Genomic DNA, 14879 nt, shown 5'->3' with positions numbered 1-14879 from the left:
CTTAATATTGCCTGGAGCTCCTGTCAGAAGAAGACTAGGACATACAAGGTAATTATGTCAAGGTGTCCAGCCTGAGACAAACAAGGACTGAGTAGCTGGAATGCAAACAAGCCCAGCCACGTGCAGTAGCCCTGGCTGTGTCTCCTGTGCACAGGGGTTGCCTGGAGAAGCAGCACAGCAATCCTCCCTCCTCCTGTGCCACCCTGAGCAGTCTGCCCAGCGCTGCCTTCCCCGCACCTGCCCCACCTCTGCAGGGCTGTGAGCAAGCACTGAGGCTGCAGCTGCAGAAATGCCCCTCCAGTATTGGAGCTGCAGTCAATTTTGTTTCAAAGCATCAGTGTTAGTATTGCCTCTGGATTGCAAACACTGCCGTCTACAAACTTAAATGTTGTTATAAAAAAGAAAAAAAGCCTTTTTTTTTTTTTTTCTTCTTTTTTTGTTTTTACTGCTGCCAGCTGCAGTAGCTAGAGGGGCTCTAGGGTGGCTGGGTTTGCATTCTCTATCTTTTAATGTTTCTCTTCTAGAGACTGCTTTGGGGCTTTTCAAGAACCATGTACTGAGTTGACCTTGCTATTACAAAGCCAACACATACATGTTGTTTCATATGGAAATTAAGTTATTTTTCAAACCTTGCTTTAATTGCAAAGATCAAAACCATCAAAACCTTTGGTAAGATAAGCCTTTTAAGGCTAGGAACTACCACGTTTGGAAAGGATGAGCATTCTCTTTAATACATACTTCTCTGGGAGATAAGCAGCTCTCACAATATAGCTGGTTGATTGTGCTGTGCTTTTTTTGCAGAAAACCTTTGTATCTGTTGGTGTGTTTTATCCTTCCTGAGGTAGAGATGGAGAGACTCAGCCCTTTTTTCCCCAGTAACAGTCTGGTCCTCAGAGAGGATGCTGTGGTGTGCTCTGCCCCAGCTGGAGCAGCTCTGCCTGCTGCAGTGAAATGCAGTGCCATGGGATTGTCAGTCCTGGCTCAAAGCTTGCCTTTAGTGTTTGCTCTGGGAAAGGGATACTGGAAAGGTTACATTGGGTAAATTTGGTATTTCACTATCAGACTAGGAGTTGGACTGGTTACAAATGAAAAAAACAGTGTAAGGTACAGGCTGGTAGAGATTGAGGGCTTACAGTAAAATGAGCACTGAGCATGGTGACCATTAAACATCAGCATTTGTGTCTGCTCCCCTGTCCCCCCAGTGCCTTCACTCCACAGCTCATGTGGACAAATACCTGCCATTTGACTGGGTGTAGCTGCCTCTGTTGTGTGGTGCATCCATCACTATCTCCTGATGTTTGGTTTTCTGAGAGTACAGAGTACTTCTCTACTTGCCTTGTGATTAAAGCCTGTCCTTGCTGTAGGAGCTTACACTAGTGAGATGCCATTTAAGATCCTTGCATTATTTTCCCCTGGTGCCACTGGCCAGCTGTAGGACAGCAGCACGTCCCTTAGGTTCCCTGCTTGCTGGGCCTCACCACAGCAACCGCTCTCCTCTGTGAAGAGCAGGAACCTGCTGAAAGGCTGCACCCAGCCCTGTGCTGGTGCAGCAGGGGACAGCTGAGAAATGGCAGTGTGGGGAAAGCTGGCTAGGTGGGTTAAGTGGGAACCTCTCATCCTCTCCTTCCCCAGCATCCCGTTATTTTTGTCAAAATGGAAACACTGCATTGAGCTGTTTCTGGTTCAGTGAGGGGGCATTTGCTACCCAAAGGCACGGTACTTGAATTTTCTTTCAAATGTCTTAACTCTCTCCTGATTTACAGTATGTGTGATTATCCTCATGTTCTTTTACAACATGCATCTTTCTTCTTGGGGCATTGGCAAAAAATAGTAACCTAGAACAGAAGGTAACTGTGTGACCAAGCAAGCTCAGGTGCCCAGCTGGGTGATGTGCATTAGGTGGCTGTGGTGCTACTGCTGCCATGGTGTGAGCTGTACTAAGGATGGGTTGTCTTTCTCCCTCATGCCTTACAGACCACTATAGAATCCATCATTCCACTATTTTCCTGGAGAAAAACAGGGCTTCACTGCCACCCCAGAATGGCTGAGTAAGTCCTTTTTAGGACTCCAGTGCTGCCATTTTGGGGAAAATCTTGGGTGTTTAGACAATCCCAGTCATGTTCAGGCCCTGAGAAGCCTGTGCATGTGCTCTGTGGTTGTTGAAATTCAAGGACCACTCTGCCAAGCACTCCTGTTGTAGTGCAGCAGGGCCAGCTTACAAATACCCCACTGCACCGTATCTAGGATGTGAATGTTTGAGAATGGCATCATGCAGGTATAGACACAAGAACTGCAGTATTCAAGACTCCACAGCCTCTAGCCATGCAGGTTGTTTTGGTTTGGGGTTTGTTCATTTGGTATTTTTGTGGGAGGGTCATCTTGAGTTTGGATTTATTAATTGTTGGAGGTCCTTTTTTCCTAGAGTAGGCCATCTATGGGACATACAGTAACTGTTGTCCCACAGCCTAATTACCTAAACTCTCCAGGAGACTTACTTTAAGTAGCTTAAGTGCTAAGTTTAACCACCTTAAAGGCTCAAGACTATCCATCCTAGACTAACTCCGAGGCCTTAGAATACTTCCTGCTCTCCTCAAGTATGTCTCTAAACATAGATGCTCCAGGTTGCATTTGAAGGCTTTCCAAAGCAGGGCTGCACTGGCAAGCACAAGAGCATCCTCCACCAGCAAGGTACCACTCAGCTGTTTGCTGGCTGAGGCGGTCAGCAGTAAGAAATTCCAGAGCATCAAATTTATGTTTTATATGGTAGTAAACGTACTGTGTCAAGTGATTCTAAGTAAATGCTACTGAGAGTAAGGTAATGACCTTTGAAGCAACTGCCAGACTAGCACCAGATCCTTGTCACATTGCTTGTGGGGAATAAACAGTTACTAACACTTGTTTGGCTCAGCAGCAATGGTGCCAAAGCTGCACCATGTGGACAGACTGTGCTGCTTTCTTGGGAAGCGCTGACGTGTGAGTTGTTCTGCCCACAGCTCATCAGTGATGGCAGTGTGGTGTATGCAGAAGCCCTCTGGGACCATGTCACGATGGATGACCAGGAGCTGGGATTCAAGGCTGGCGATGTCATTGAAGTGATGGATGCTACCAACAAGGAGTGGTGGTGGGGCAGGATCCTGGACAGTGAAGGCTGGTTTCCAGCCAGCTTTGTACGGGTAAGAGCTTGATGTTTCTTTTTGCCTCTCCATTAGCACCAAGTGTTTGTTCTTTCCCCACAGGTTTAGTGTTCTGTAGTGACTCACTGCTAGAGACAGTCAGTTCAACATGTCTTATTACTATTCCTGTACATATGGCTAGGGTAATACACTGGGCCCTCCTGGCTGAGCTGCCATCAGTGTGGGGAAGTCTCTTTTACATGAGTAAATCAGGGCAAGGATGGTTCAGCTCCAGACTCCAGAGTTAAGCTGAGCTGTGCCAGGAGGGAAGCTGCCCTGCATGGTGGTTTGCAGCCTGGGCTCCTGCTTACCCACTCTATATTGGCTAGTTTGTGCCCAAGCATGCAGCATTCCCTTCCTGAGCAAGCAAATGCTCTCCTAGAGGAATCTCAGATGCAGCTGGCAGAGGTCTGCACTGTGGTGTCCACTTTAGATAAGCATGGCATCAAATTTAGCTCCCTCCATCTGGTGCCAAGTCCAGTGCAATTCCACAGCCTGAAGTAATGCAAAGTTTTAAGAACGTCAGGATGCTGGGTGACCACACAACCCTACATTCTAGGCATTTAAAAATGGAGGAGAAAAACACAAGAGATGTCTTGGAAGTCACATGGAAGAAATTATGAGGCAAGAGATATGGAACACTTGATGCTTTTGGGCCAAGGCTCTCCCCTGGTGCCAGCTATAAGACTATATAGAAACACAGCTATACAGAACAGCCCAGGCAGCCCCAGCTGTGTGCTGCAGAGGCTGAATTCATTTCCTGCAGAGCCTTCTGAAAAACATCACGATTCTCTGTGCAAGTGGGGGGTATAACAAGAGTCTGTGGAACTCTGGTGCACTCCTTTCCTTTCTTTGGGCTGTGACTGTTGTGGAGGCCTAACTGCAAAGGCAATTAGGTGCCTAAGGACAGAGATTCTCAGCCTTTAGGCTCTTTATCCAGGTAACCTCAGATCACAAGTGACCCAAAACCAGGGCAGCATGAAAGGAGGTGACATGAGGCAATTCAGACTGTAACAGAAGTCCTTGGAGAAATGGGGCAGACAATGCTATAAAAGTTTTGAAATGCTTTGTTATAGATTGTAGGAGACAGTCTCAGCTGGAGAACTATTACACACCATGGATGGTTTTTTTAAAGTGAGGTTACAAGGACCAAACTCAGCACTGCTGGGGACGGAACTGCTTTTTTTTTTACACTCAAAACACAGGCCTTTTTTCTTTCATGCTACTGATGAGCTGAATGGTAACCAAAGTGATAGTATTTCAGGGGAAAGCCACCTAGTGCTAGCCTTCAGGGATGCAGAGTAACTAGTTCTTTTAGCAGAGCAATTGCAACACTTACAGAATCACAGAATCTTAGGGGTTGGAAGGGACCTCAGAAGATCATCTAGTCCAACCCCCCCTGTCAGAGCAGGATCACCCAGAGCACATCACACAGGAACGCATCCAGGTGGGTTTTGAATGTCTCCAGACAAGAAGACTCCACAGCCTCTCTGGGCAGCCTGTTCCAGTGCTCTGTCACTCTCACAGCAAAGTTTTTTCTGATGTTTATGTGGAACCTTCTATGTTCCAGTTTGCACTCAACTGCCAACACATTCTTCTAGGTCACTATGTCTCTATACCACACACCTCCTTTCCACTGTATTTGCTGCCAGAGCTTCAATTAATCTATGCTCACATTACTACTTGTGTCAGTACAAAATGTGAAAGTAAACAAATGCTCCAAGACTGTGGATTAAATACAGCTTCTTATGGAAACATCCCTATTTATTAAAAGTAAAGCAAATTAAAATATTTTACAGTTTGCCAATGAAACAGCCATGTTGCTCTGTTAGGTCTGATGCAACTGGATGACCTCAAGAAAAAAAAAGGCAATATTGTCCAAGTTGACTATGGGCAGACCTGTAGGCAGAGGCATGAGGTTACTGTGGCATATGAAACTCTTAGAATAAATGTCCTTATGCCAGTTGTTGTTCTGTTTTCTCATGTTTCTAATACAAGTGCATCACTGGCAATTTCAGGGTACTACAGGATACCTGTAGAGCTGCCAAGCATCAAGCATCTAAGTGAAGATTTCCTTCTAATTATCACCAGGCCTCAAGCTTACTGCTGGGAAGGCTGGTGTGTGCAGAGAGTTGATAAATCTGCATGTCTTTCAGTTAACTCCACACCAGTTTCAGGCCAGGGTCTGAGTTTAAGACTAGCAATGTTGTTCTGCTCACAGTGAAGGAAAACCAGGATTGTGCATCCTCACCAGCTGTAAACAGTGAGGAAATGAAATTTATACCTGTGCAAACAAGGGATGGATGGCTATGCAGTATTTTTTTATATGTAGATATATGTGTATCAAGTGATAAGCAGTCCTGCCTAGAAGAAAGTACATTGAAAAGTTTAAAGCAGTTCTGTATCATTATGCAGCAATACCCACAGTTACGCATGTTTTTACTTGTTTTTCACTCCTTCTCTGTGCCGAGTTGTCCACTAGATAGTCCCATTATCACTCTGAGACCTACAATACTACTACATAAAAGAAAGCTCAAAAGTTAAATGCGCCAATAGTGTCCTGCTATTATCTAGGGTACTTTGCTGTTGCTGACAACAGACTGCAGGATGGTTTGTCTATAAAATGCTGGAGTTTTTCTCTGTTCATGCTGTGCTGCCATCTGATGGGCACTGTGGAGGAACCATGAGTTTCACAACAGCTCTGTAGTGTTGCCATTCCTTACCACGTTACATGCCCAGTGGCATCTGTATCTTTTATATTAACAATAAGTTCTCTTTTACTAATCTTGGGGAAGCAGATACTGAAAGGCCACCTGTTATACAGCTATATAAAAAAGTAACTATTAACTGGTTTCCCCCCTCCCTCCCCAAGTGCCCTCTCACAAGTATCTTAACAGATTTCACTTAAACCATTTCATGTCCTGATTTTGTATGTGTCCTTCCTTGAGGACGCATATAATTCTTGTGTCTTCTATCCACAAAGATGCCTGCTTAAAACCACCCATGTCACACAATAGGAGCAGCTGTCATGTGGCCTGAAAATGCCCTCCCAAAACTGACTGTCTGGCCTTAGCTTCCTCAAGGGGCAAATATGTTTACAAGTAACATACACACAACAGCCCTCTTCCCTCCTTATCCCAGCTCAGTCTTTGTCTTGCCAGTCACCTGTCCCAAACTTCTTTTCCTTGGAGGAGCTGTGTTTAGCAATGCAAACAGTGAACATCTTGTGTTGTCTGACGCAGCTCCGAGTAAACCAGGATGAACCCATGGAAGATTATCCCCTGAAGGTAGAGGGTGGCAAAGAGGATGACTCCAGCAGTGGCTCCCGCCGCTTTGGGATGGGGCAGACCACCAAGGATCAGATGAGAACCAACGTCATCAATGAGATCATAAGCACAGAGAGAGACTACATCAAGCATCTGAAGGACATTTGTGAGGTAAGGGAATAAAGGGGGAAGAGAATGTAAGAACTTGTCTAAAGGTTAATAGAGTATGTCCCATTCTTGCCCAGAGAGTGACCCTAAACTCTTCTTTTCTGCAAATATGACTGCATTTCCATCAGAGCCTGCTCTGCTACATGGTGCTGCATGCTCAGGAAACAATTAATTACAACAATATTCCAAATGCCTCTGTGTTTGGACTACCCACTTGGCCTCTGATTAAAAGGAATTAATTGAATTTCCCAAGCCAGAGAAAAGTAAATATCCAGCATGGCTGTCCTCTTCAATATACATTCTGAGGTAATGGACAGCAACTCAGGCCTTCAGGCAAGGCATGCTCACATCAAGACAACTGGGGGATGTTCAGACTATTAGGTCTTTCACTTGCAAATATACCAAGTGTTGGGACACCTCTTCCAGAAGAGACAGACTGTCACATACACTGGGTTACATGAAGGTAATTGATAAGAGTTTTGAAGGAATGTAGTTCTTCACTGAAAAGACACCAAAATGTAGTGCCTTCCAGGAGAGACAACTGGGGCAAATCAGCACACACTTAAACAAGCCTCCCTTCCTGCAATGTCCCTCCATGTCATCCCTCCTTCTCCCTTGAGTCAACCAGGCATTTCCTAACATCCAGCCATCCAAACAGATCCACAACTGGACATAACTGGCCTAAATCTATCAGTAGATCAGTGCTGGCATCAGAATACCCTGTGACCTTGAGACAGACATAGGTTTCCTTAGCAGGAGAGAAGGCTGCTCTGGCACTCCTCCAAGTGTGGATAACAGTGTTGTTTAAGGCAGTGGTGTAACTGTGGCTTGGTTTATATTTCTGGAGGAAATAATAGCTAAAACATGGATGCACCTATGCAGGAAGGGGGTACAGGAACAGACAGTCCATGGGCTTTTTCTGTTGATAACCAAAGGCCACAGAGCAATTGCCCAGGAAGTTTTCTGATTTGTTTCCCTCCTAGGGTTACATTAAGCAGTGCCGAAAAAGAGCTGATATGTTTACAGAAGAGCAACTAAAGACAATCTTTGGGAACATTGAGGACATCTACAGATGCCAGAAGAAATTTGTTAAAGCACTAGAGAAGAAATTCAACAAAGACCACCCACATTTGAGTGAGGTTGGCTCGTGCTTCTTGGAATATGTAAGTAAGTTTGACTTCGTGAGAAGGGGGTATGGATTAGGCCAGAGGATTTAGAAACAGATCTGGAAGAACTGAAGCTGTGTTTGAAAAACACTACCAAACCAAATTAAATGTCACCCCACTCCCATTACCCACCTCCCAGCCAAACATCCTCTAGCTCTTGTGGATAAGGAAATGACATTTGCAAAGTGACTCAGCTGATCCCTGCCAGACCATGATAATTTATACAAAAACACAGCAAGTTTCCAAAATCTGAAGCTGGACCTGAGTTCATAGCTATAGGGTTTTCAGGTCAGTGCATGATCAGCAACTGCTGATGGGATTATTAAAACCACTCAGCTGAGCACAGGCCAGAATACATGGAAGTAGAATCACAGAATCATGTTGGTTGGAAAATACCTTAATGATCATCAAGTTCAACCATTAACTCAACTCTACCAAGTCCACTGCTAAACCATGTCCCTTAGCGCCACATCTACATGGCTTTTAGACAACTCCAGGGATAGTGACTCCCACCACTACCCTGGGCAGCCTGTTCCAAGTGCTTGGCAGCCCTTTCTGTGAACAAGTTTTTCCTAATGCCATCCTAAGTCCCCTCTCTACAACTTGAGGCCATTTCCTCTCATCCTATCACTTGTTACTTGTGAGAAGAGACCAGCACTTGCCTCCCTACAACCTCTTTTCAGGTTCAGTGCCTTGGTCTGTCAGATGAACTGCACGTGCTGTAATTTGTAATTGTAATTAATTGTAATCCAGCCTGCCCATCCTCAGCTTCAGGTCTCCAGTCTTTAAAGTCTGGGGCAGATACAAATTACCCAACAGCCCCATGTGATACAGGGGCAGGACCTGTCCAGAGGACTCACACTGAGCCATCAACCTAAAGAACATGGACAGGTAACCCCTCCATTTCCCTTGCAGCAAACGGAGTTTCAGATCTACTCTGAGTACTGCAACAATCACCCCAACGCCTGCATGGAGCTGTCCCGCCTCACCAAGGTCAACAAGTACGTCTACTTCTTCGAAGCCTGTCGCCTGCTGCAGAAGATGATTGACATCTCTCTGGACGGGTTTCTGCTGACCCCTGTGCAGAAGATCTGCAAGTATCCACTGCAACTGGCTGAACTGCTCAAATACACCAACCCCCAACACAGGTAGGTCATCATGGTGGGGATAGGAGGAACCAGACTGGAGCCATGAAACGGAGGAACACTGGATGATATGTTGACGGCAGCTTACCAAGAGCAGCTGGTACAATTCTTCTGTGTTACCTTGTATAAACCAGGGAAATTTTCTTTAGAAGACATAATTTTTCATTACAGTAGCACTGGGCTTTCCCATCAGCCTCCCCCAGAGATGGAGTTGCAAGGTCCACTTTATAATGATACTTTTCTGTTTTATTTGACCCATGTATCTGTCATACCAGCAGATACTTACTTTGGAGTTAAACATTTCTGGTGTTGGTGCTGAAAACTTTTCTGTAAAAGCACTGGTTGAATATAGCCCAAAATTCCATCTAAGTACATCGTGGCACAAGAGGGCTGAGTGGCTGTCAGGAATCCTTTTTGCCCAGTGGGATGATGTTGCCTACAGCAGTCAGGCCATGCACAACCCACTGCCTCTTCAGCACTAGCTCAAAAGCCTCCATATCCATTACTCCATTTCAGGGTGAATGCACTGCCCTTGGCTCAAGTATCTATGCCACTTAATCAAACATTTGAAATAATTAGCAACAGGAATACAACATAAAAAAAAATCTGTATTAAAGGAAAGTGTTGATATTGGTCCATTATGGCTTGACTTACTTTTAGCTTCCTAATTGTAGCACTGCTATTTCTCAGAATGGTTTTAAGCATTTATTTATTCAATCTAAAAGCATGTTCTTCTGAAGCTGACCTCTGAACAGAAAGCTCCTTAATGCGTACACAGATATTTTGAAAATGGTGTTAGAGACAAGTTGTGCAGAACAGCTCCTGTTGAGCTACTCCAAACTCAGCAGAAGTAGCTGATGGCAGTAGATGGTGTGGGTGGGAGAGGTTAGATCAGCTTCTGTCCTACCCTTCCAGATAAACTGTCAGCCTCTGTTGGAAATGATGCCAGTTATTGCTGGACTGACTCACCTATGCATGACAGAACCAGTCCCTGTAAGAAAACAGTGGCATTATCAATATATTGAATTATGTAGGGGGGGAAAACCCACAAGGTCTGGAAAGCAACGGCTTCAGTGTTAACATGGATAAACAAACATGGGAAAAAAAAATCACTCTGACTATGTCTCAGAATCTCAGACTGTGAAATATTTGTGAATGTAAATAATAGAGGTGGGAAAACCTTTAGTCTCTGACTTCTATTTCCAAGATCTGGGATCTTGTGAGGGTTGCTTACATAGTAAGAAAAATGAAACTTTGACATCTTGGCTTCAAACTTTTTAATATACATAATTTTCCTGTTACTAAATAGAACAGAGCCAAGCCTCATTCTAAAGCAGAGATCAGAATAAAAAAGCACTCTCTGTGACCATGGGAAGTTGCAGACCAAAATGCTTTGATTAAATAGTGATAATGATAATATTCAATGACAAAACAGGTATTTCTGTCTTTAGTCATCTCCCTGGATCTAGGATGGGGCTCATTCCTGCCAGTGTTTTTAAGCAGAACTTAAAGACTGTGGTTTCACCTCAGTGGTTGTGTTCTTCTTCTCTTTCTTTGCTTTGTGTTCTTGGGGTGAAAAGATTCTACTGGAAAGGATCATTGTTTGGGCTGTAGCAGTGACAAGAACTTTTGTAACCTGGCAAAACATGCTGGGAAGGAAGGCAAGGAAAAGAAAGAAAAGGGACTTATGTTTTCTGCTCTTCAGCTCTAGGCCATGCTAGAACCTTTGGAGTGTAGATAGGTACAACAAGCATGTGTCAGTTTGTCATGTCTACCACCTCTGTCCTGCCCTAGGGATTTCAAAGACGTTGAAGCTGCCTTAAACGCCATGAAGAACGTGGCTCGGCTCATCAATGAGAGAAAACGGCGGCTGGAGAACATTGACAAAATTGCTCAGTGGCAGAGCTCAATTGAAGACTGGGAGGTAAGAGACTGTTTTTGTCATGGATTGAATGTTCTGTGTTGCCCCTCTTCCCCTTCCTCCAACAGCTTCTGCTTACAGAAAGATTTAGGATTACTAGCTAGCCCTACCTTCAGTTCTGCTGCCCTTCTGTGTTTCTTTAAATATAATCAAATGTCATCTTTTAGTACAACTGAAAAGGTCCAGCAGGTAATCCAGCTAGACCACCTCCCTTCCTGTCAGGGATGCTACCCTGAGCAGACTCCTAGGAAAAGGATATTTTGTTTGTTTGTTTGTTTAAAACTCTATGGTTCTTATTCAGTTCCCATTCCTAGTGTCTCCCTGTGATGAGGGATATCCGCCAGCAGAGGCTCCCTCTCACACCCAGGGGAGTTTCTTCATTAGGCATTCAGGGCGCACAGCCACACAGGCCCCTTGGCCAAGCTCAGGTTCTCCTATGAGACCACAGGCTTACTCCTGTTTTCAGATGACTGAGACCAACTTGTTCTTTGTGCTGTTCTTAGGGTGAAGATGTCCTAGTCAGAAGCTCAGAACTCATCTATTCTGGGGAATTAAACAAAATCTCCCACCCTCAAGCCAAGAGCCAACAGAGAATGTTCTTCCTCTTTGATCACCAGCTTGTCTGCTGCAAAAAGGTAACCTCACTAGCCAGGCACAATTGCTGTCTATTGCAATGCTAAAGAGTAAGCAACCTCCCTTTCTAGCCCTTTGTTTCCTTAATACTTAAAGAGATCACATGTGCTTTTGACAGAGATTTTTTAGGAGCATTTGTTACAGTCTTTTCTCCAAAGCTACAGGAACTGACTCCTGGCCTCATTCCTATAGCAAGAGGGGGAAGCACTGCACTGCTTCAAGGCTCAGTGTATGGATGTATCTTACACAACTCAAGTAGGAGAACTGTTACTAATTTTCGTAAAATATGTATTTTTCAGCTGCACTGCCATGTCAGAGTAATACTGTAACCAAAGGTAACTGCAGCTTTGATGGGGAGCTGTGGGCCTTGACAGGCAATAAGACCATATTAACATCATGTGTAGGTCTGCAAGTACAGCCTGTGCTGTTGCTCACAGCCCAAGTAACAGAACCTTCCTACAGCAAATGGAAGTAATCTTCCACTGGAATTTCACAACTGAACAAGCCAATTTTTATTTTGCCTAACCCTTGGCATACAGGTAGCTCCAGTGACTTAGGCATAAGTAGTTTATCACTGCTCTCAAATATACTTGTCATTGCCAACACAAAAACCAAAAGCCAAATAGGATTTTTTTGGCTAACTGGGACTGCAGGATTAAAATACTATTTTCTGACAGTGGCTTAATGAGGATTTGGGATCTTGTGTAATAACAACACAAGCTTGCTTCTCACTCAGAGAGCTCTTCAGGGCAGCTGACAGCCCACAACTCAGATGTCCTGGTTTTAACCTGGCAGCCCAGTGGCTCCTTCTGCCCCAGCCCCTGGGCAGGGGGGAGAGACTCAAAGGTAAAAGTAAAGAGAGTCATCACTTGAGATAAAAAAAAATAAATCTAAAAATTGTTTCATATTAACAGCAGTAGTTGAGGGATACTGTGATGCACAGTGCAGCTGCTCACCACCTAACTGACCAACACCCAGCCTGTCCTTGCCTAGCAATCCCAGAGGAGAGAAAATCCTGGAACCACAATCCAGGAAGATAGAACACTTCCTGGTCAACCCTCATCAACCCACGGAGCATGACTTTGTGTGATACAGAACATCCCGCTGGCCAATATGGACCTGTTGCTCTGGCTATGCTCCCTCCCAGCTTCTTGTGCATCTGCACACTAGCAAAACATGACAAGTTAAAAACTCCTTGATTTCTTAGCAACTAAGAAACTGAAAATGTCAGGGTTTATCAGGGTTCTTCTCATACCAAATTCCATACTAAATACAAAACACAATGCTGTTCTAGCAAGTAAGAAGAAAATTAGCTCTGTCCCAGCCCAAACCAGCACACCAGTCTATCTTGAACCCACCAGCAACATGTGATTCCCCTCACTGCCAACAGGAGCTTAGCACTTTGCAGTTCCACAGATTTAAATCCAGTATAAATTTTTTTTCTTAGAGGACTGTAAACCATCATGTAATACTCCATCATATCAAAGATAATTAATGTTTAAGGGAGGGACAGGAAACAGTAACATCTGTATGAGACCGTGTGATCTCTCTTACAGGACCTCCTGCGTCGGGATATCTTGTATTATAAAAGTCGGATCAACATGGATGATATGGAAATACTGGATGTAGAAGATGGGAAGGACAAGGACTTCAATACCAGTGTGAAAAATGCATTTAAGCTGCACTGCCGAGACACTGAGGAAGTCCACTTGTTCTGTGCAAAAAAGCCTGAGCAGAAGCAGCGCTGGCTGAAGGCATTTGAAAATGAAAGGAGACAGGTTCAGCTCGACCAGGAGACAGGTATGGAAAAAGTAGTGTTTGATTTTGTGTTTTTCCTTCTTTATTTTAACCACCAGCCAATGCAGAGAAGTGAAAAAGGGGAAGCCAGTCCATGCTCCAGTCCAGCCCTGAGCTGTTGAATTGCATATTCTGAATGAATCTGTGGGATTGAGAAAAAAAACCCAAATACAAACCACTGTGAGCAGACATTGCAGTGTGTTCTCAGGGAGGCTGATGCATCTTTAATTAATTCAGGCAGGGCTGACAAAACAGTCAATACATTACATACAGCTTCCAGTATTTTGCAGTACAGTGTCCAAGTTGGCAATATCTATACAAAACACATTAATTGTAACAGAGGGTTTTCACTGTTTTGTCCAAATCCTGCTTAATTCAGATATGTGTGATCTAATGAGATTTGAAACACAACTGGATTGTTCTGGCTTCATCACCCAGCAAAGCAGGGCAGAAGACCTGGCCTGAGAGGCAGGGGGACAGCACAGACCAGGAGAAGCAGTACGTGCCCCTTCCAGCTTTGGGAGTAATTTTATCTTGGGACCTTCAGGCATTTTCCTATCCCTGCATTTCTGTTACTGTCCGTGCCAACCCGTGTCTTCCCCCAAGATACACAATGAGGACCTCCTGCTGACAAATTCTGTTTTCTCTGCCAGGTTTTTCCATCACAGAGGTGCAGAAAAAGCAGGCGATGCTGAATGCCAGCAAGCAGCACCACACGGGGAAGCCTAAGGGTGAGTCACATCTGACCAGAGAAGTGCTGTTGACAACTGGGGATGGGGGTGGTTCCACACTTACTATGGGGAAACAGTTTCAGTGAAGTGGCAGTAATGAACTTTTGAGAAGGCCAGATGGTGAGCTCCAACATGACAATCTGTAGTATCATTTCTGGCAGATTGGAATATTTTCCTGCTTCCAGCCATTTAAAACTCCAGGGAAGCTGCTTTGCACCTAACTGCTGAGCACTGTGCCAGAAACCACAGTTACATACATGAAGCAGCTTCTGTTCCAAGGCTAGTTCCCAGCCTGGCCCTAGAAGCGAGGCTCTCCTAGCAGTATGGCATTCCCTTTATGAAAAGGCAAGGTTGAGTCTTGTAATCCCCAGGATGCAAAATGGGTCAAAGGTCACTGCAATGGGGACTATTCCTGCATGGGCAGTTGCTTTGAAACCTGTGATTCTGGCAGAATGCCATGGGCAGGTGCTATGCCCATGCCCACTGGCAGAGCTGTTTTGTTTATTACAACTTTGAGACAAGGAAGATATTTAGCAGCAGCCAGGGAGTATGAACTCGAGCAAGAGAAAGGAAGGAAAGAAAAGAAGGCTTCTGTGCCTGCAGTACTGTCAGATTCCAGACTGAAGATTCCGGCTACCTGATTTTGTGATGCCACCACCCTTCTTTATATCCAGAGGAAGGGCTGTCACTTCCTTTTCTCTGGACCCACAACTACATCCCTTTGGTGGCACCAGTCAGCAGTTAAATACCAGTAAGAAAGCCTGGCTGCAAGTCAGAAGTAAGATTTCACTGCAAATTGAATTGGGAAGGAAGCCAGACCTCTCTAACAGAGCAAGGCCCACAGTAGAGGAGACCTGCCAGCCCTGTTTCCAGGCTGGG

At 44.7% G+C, this 14879-nt stretch overlaps 1 protein-coding gene across 1 annotated transcript in view; it reads left to right on the top strand.

Annotated features, from left to right (window-relative positions):
• Positions 1-14879, top strand: part of ARHGEF4 (Rho guanine nucleotide exchange factor (GEF) 4) — a 91476-nt gene that overhangs the window by 76097 nt on the left and 500 nt on the right. Inside the window, exons 4-11 of the mRNA XM_009996735.1 lie at positions 2994-3173; positions 6416-6610; positions 7591-7770; positions 8689-8921; positions 10713-10842; positions 11343-11474; positions 13029-13272; positions 13923-14000. Of these exons, the coding sequence (XP_009995037.1) occupies positions 3048-3173; positions 6416-6610; positions 7591-7770; positions 8689-8921; positions 10713-10842; positions 11343-11474; positions 13029-13272; positions 13923-14000 (1318 nt within the window). The 5' untranslated portion in view covers positions 2994-3047. The remainder of the gene's footprint in view (positions 1-2993; positions 3174-6415; positions 6611-7590; positions 7771-8688; positions 8922-10712; positions 10843-11342; positions 11475-13028; positions 13273-13922; positions 14001-14879) is intronic.

This window comes from Chaetura pelagica, unplaced genomic scaffold, assembly GCF_000747805.2.
Source record: "Chaetura pelagica isolate M959 unplaced genomic scaffold, ChaPel_1.0 scaffold264, whole genome shotgun sequence".
NCBI lineage: Eukaryota > Metazoa > Chordata > Aves > Apodiformes > Apodidae > Chaetura > Chaetura pelagica.
The sequence above is the reverse complement of the archived record's forward strand: the minus strand, read 5'-3'. Positions and strand labels throughout refer to the sequence as shown.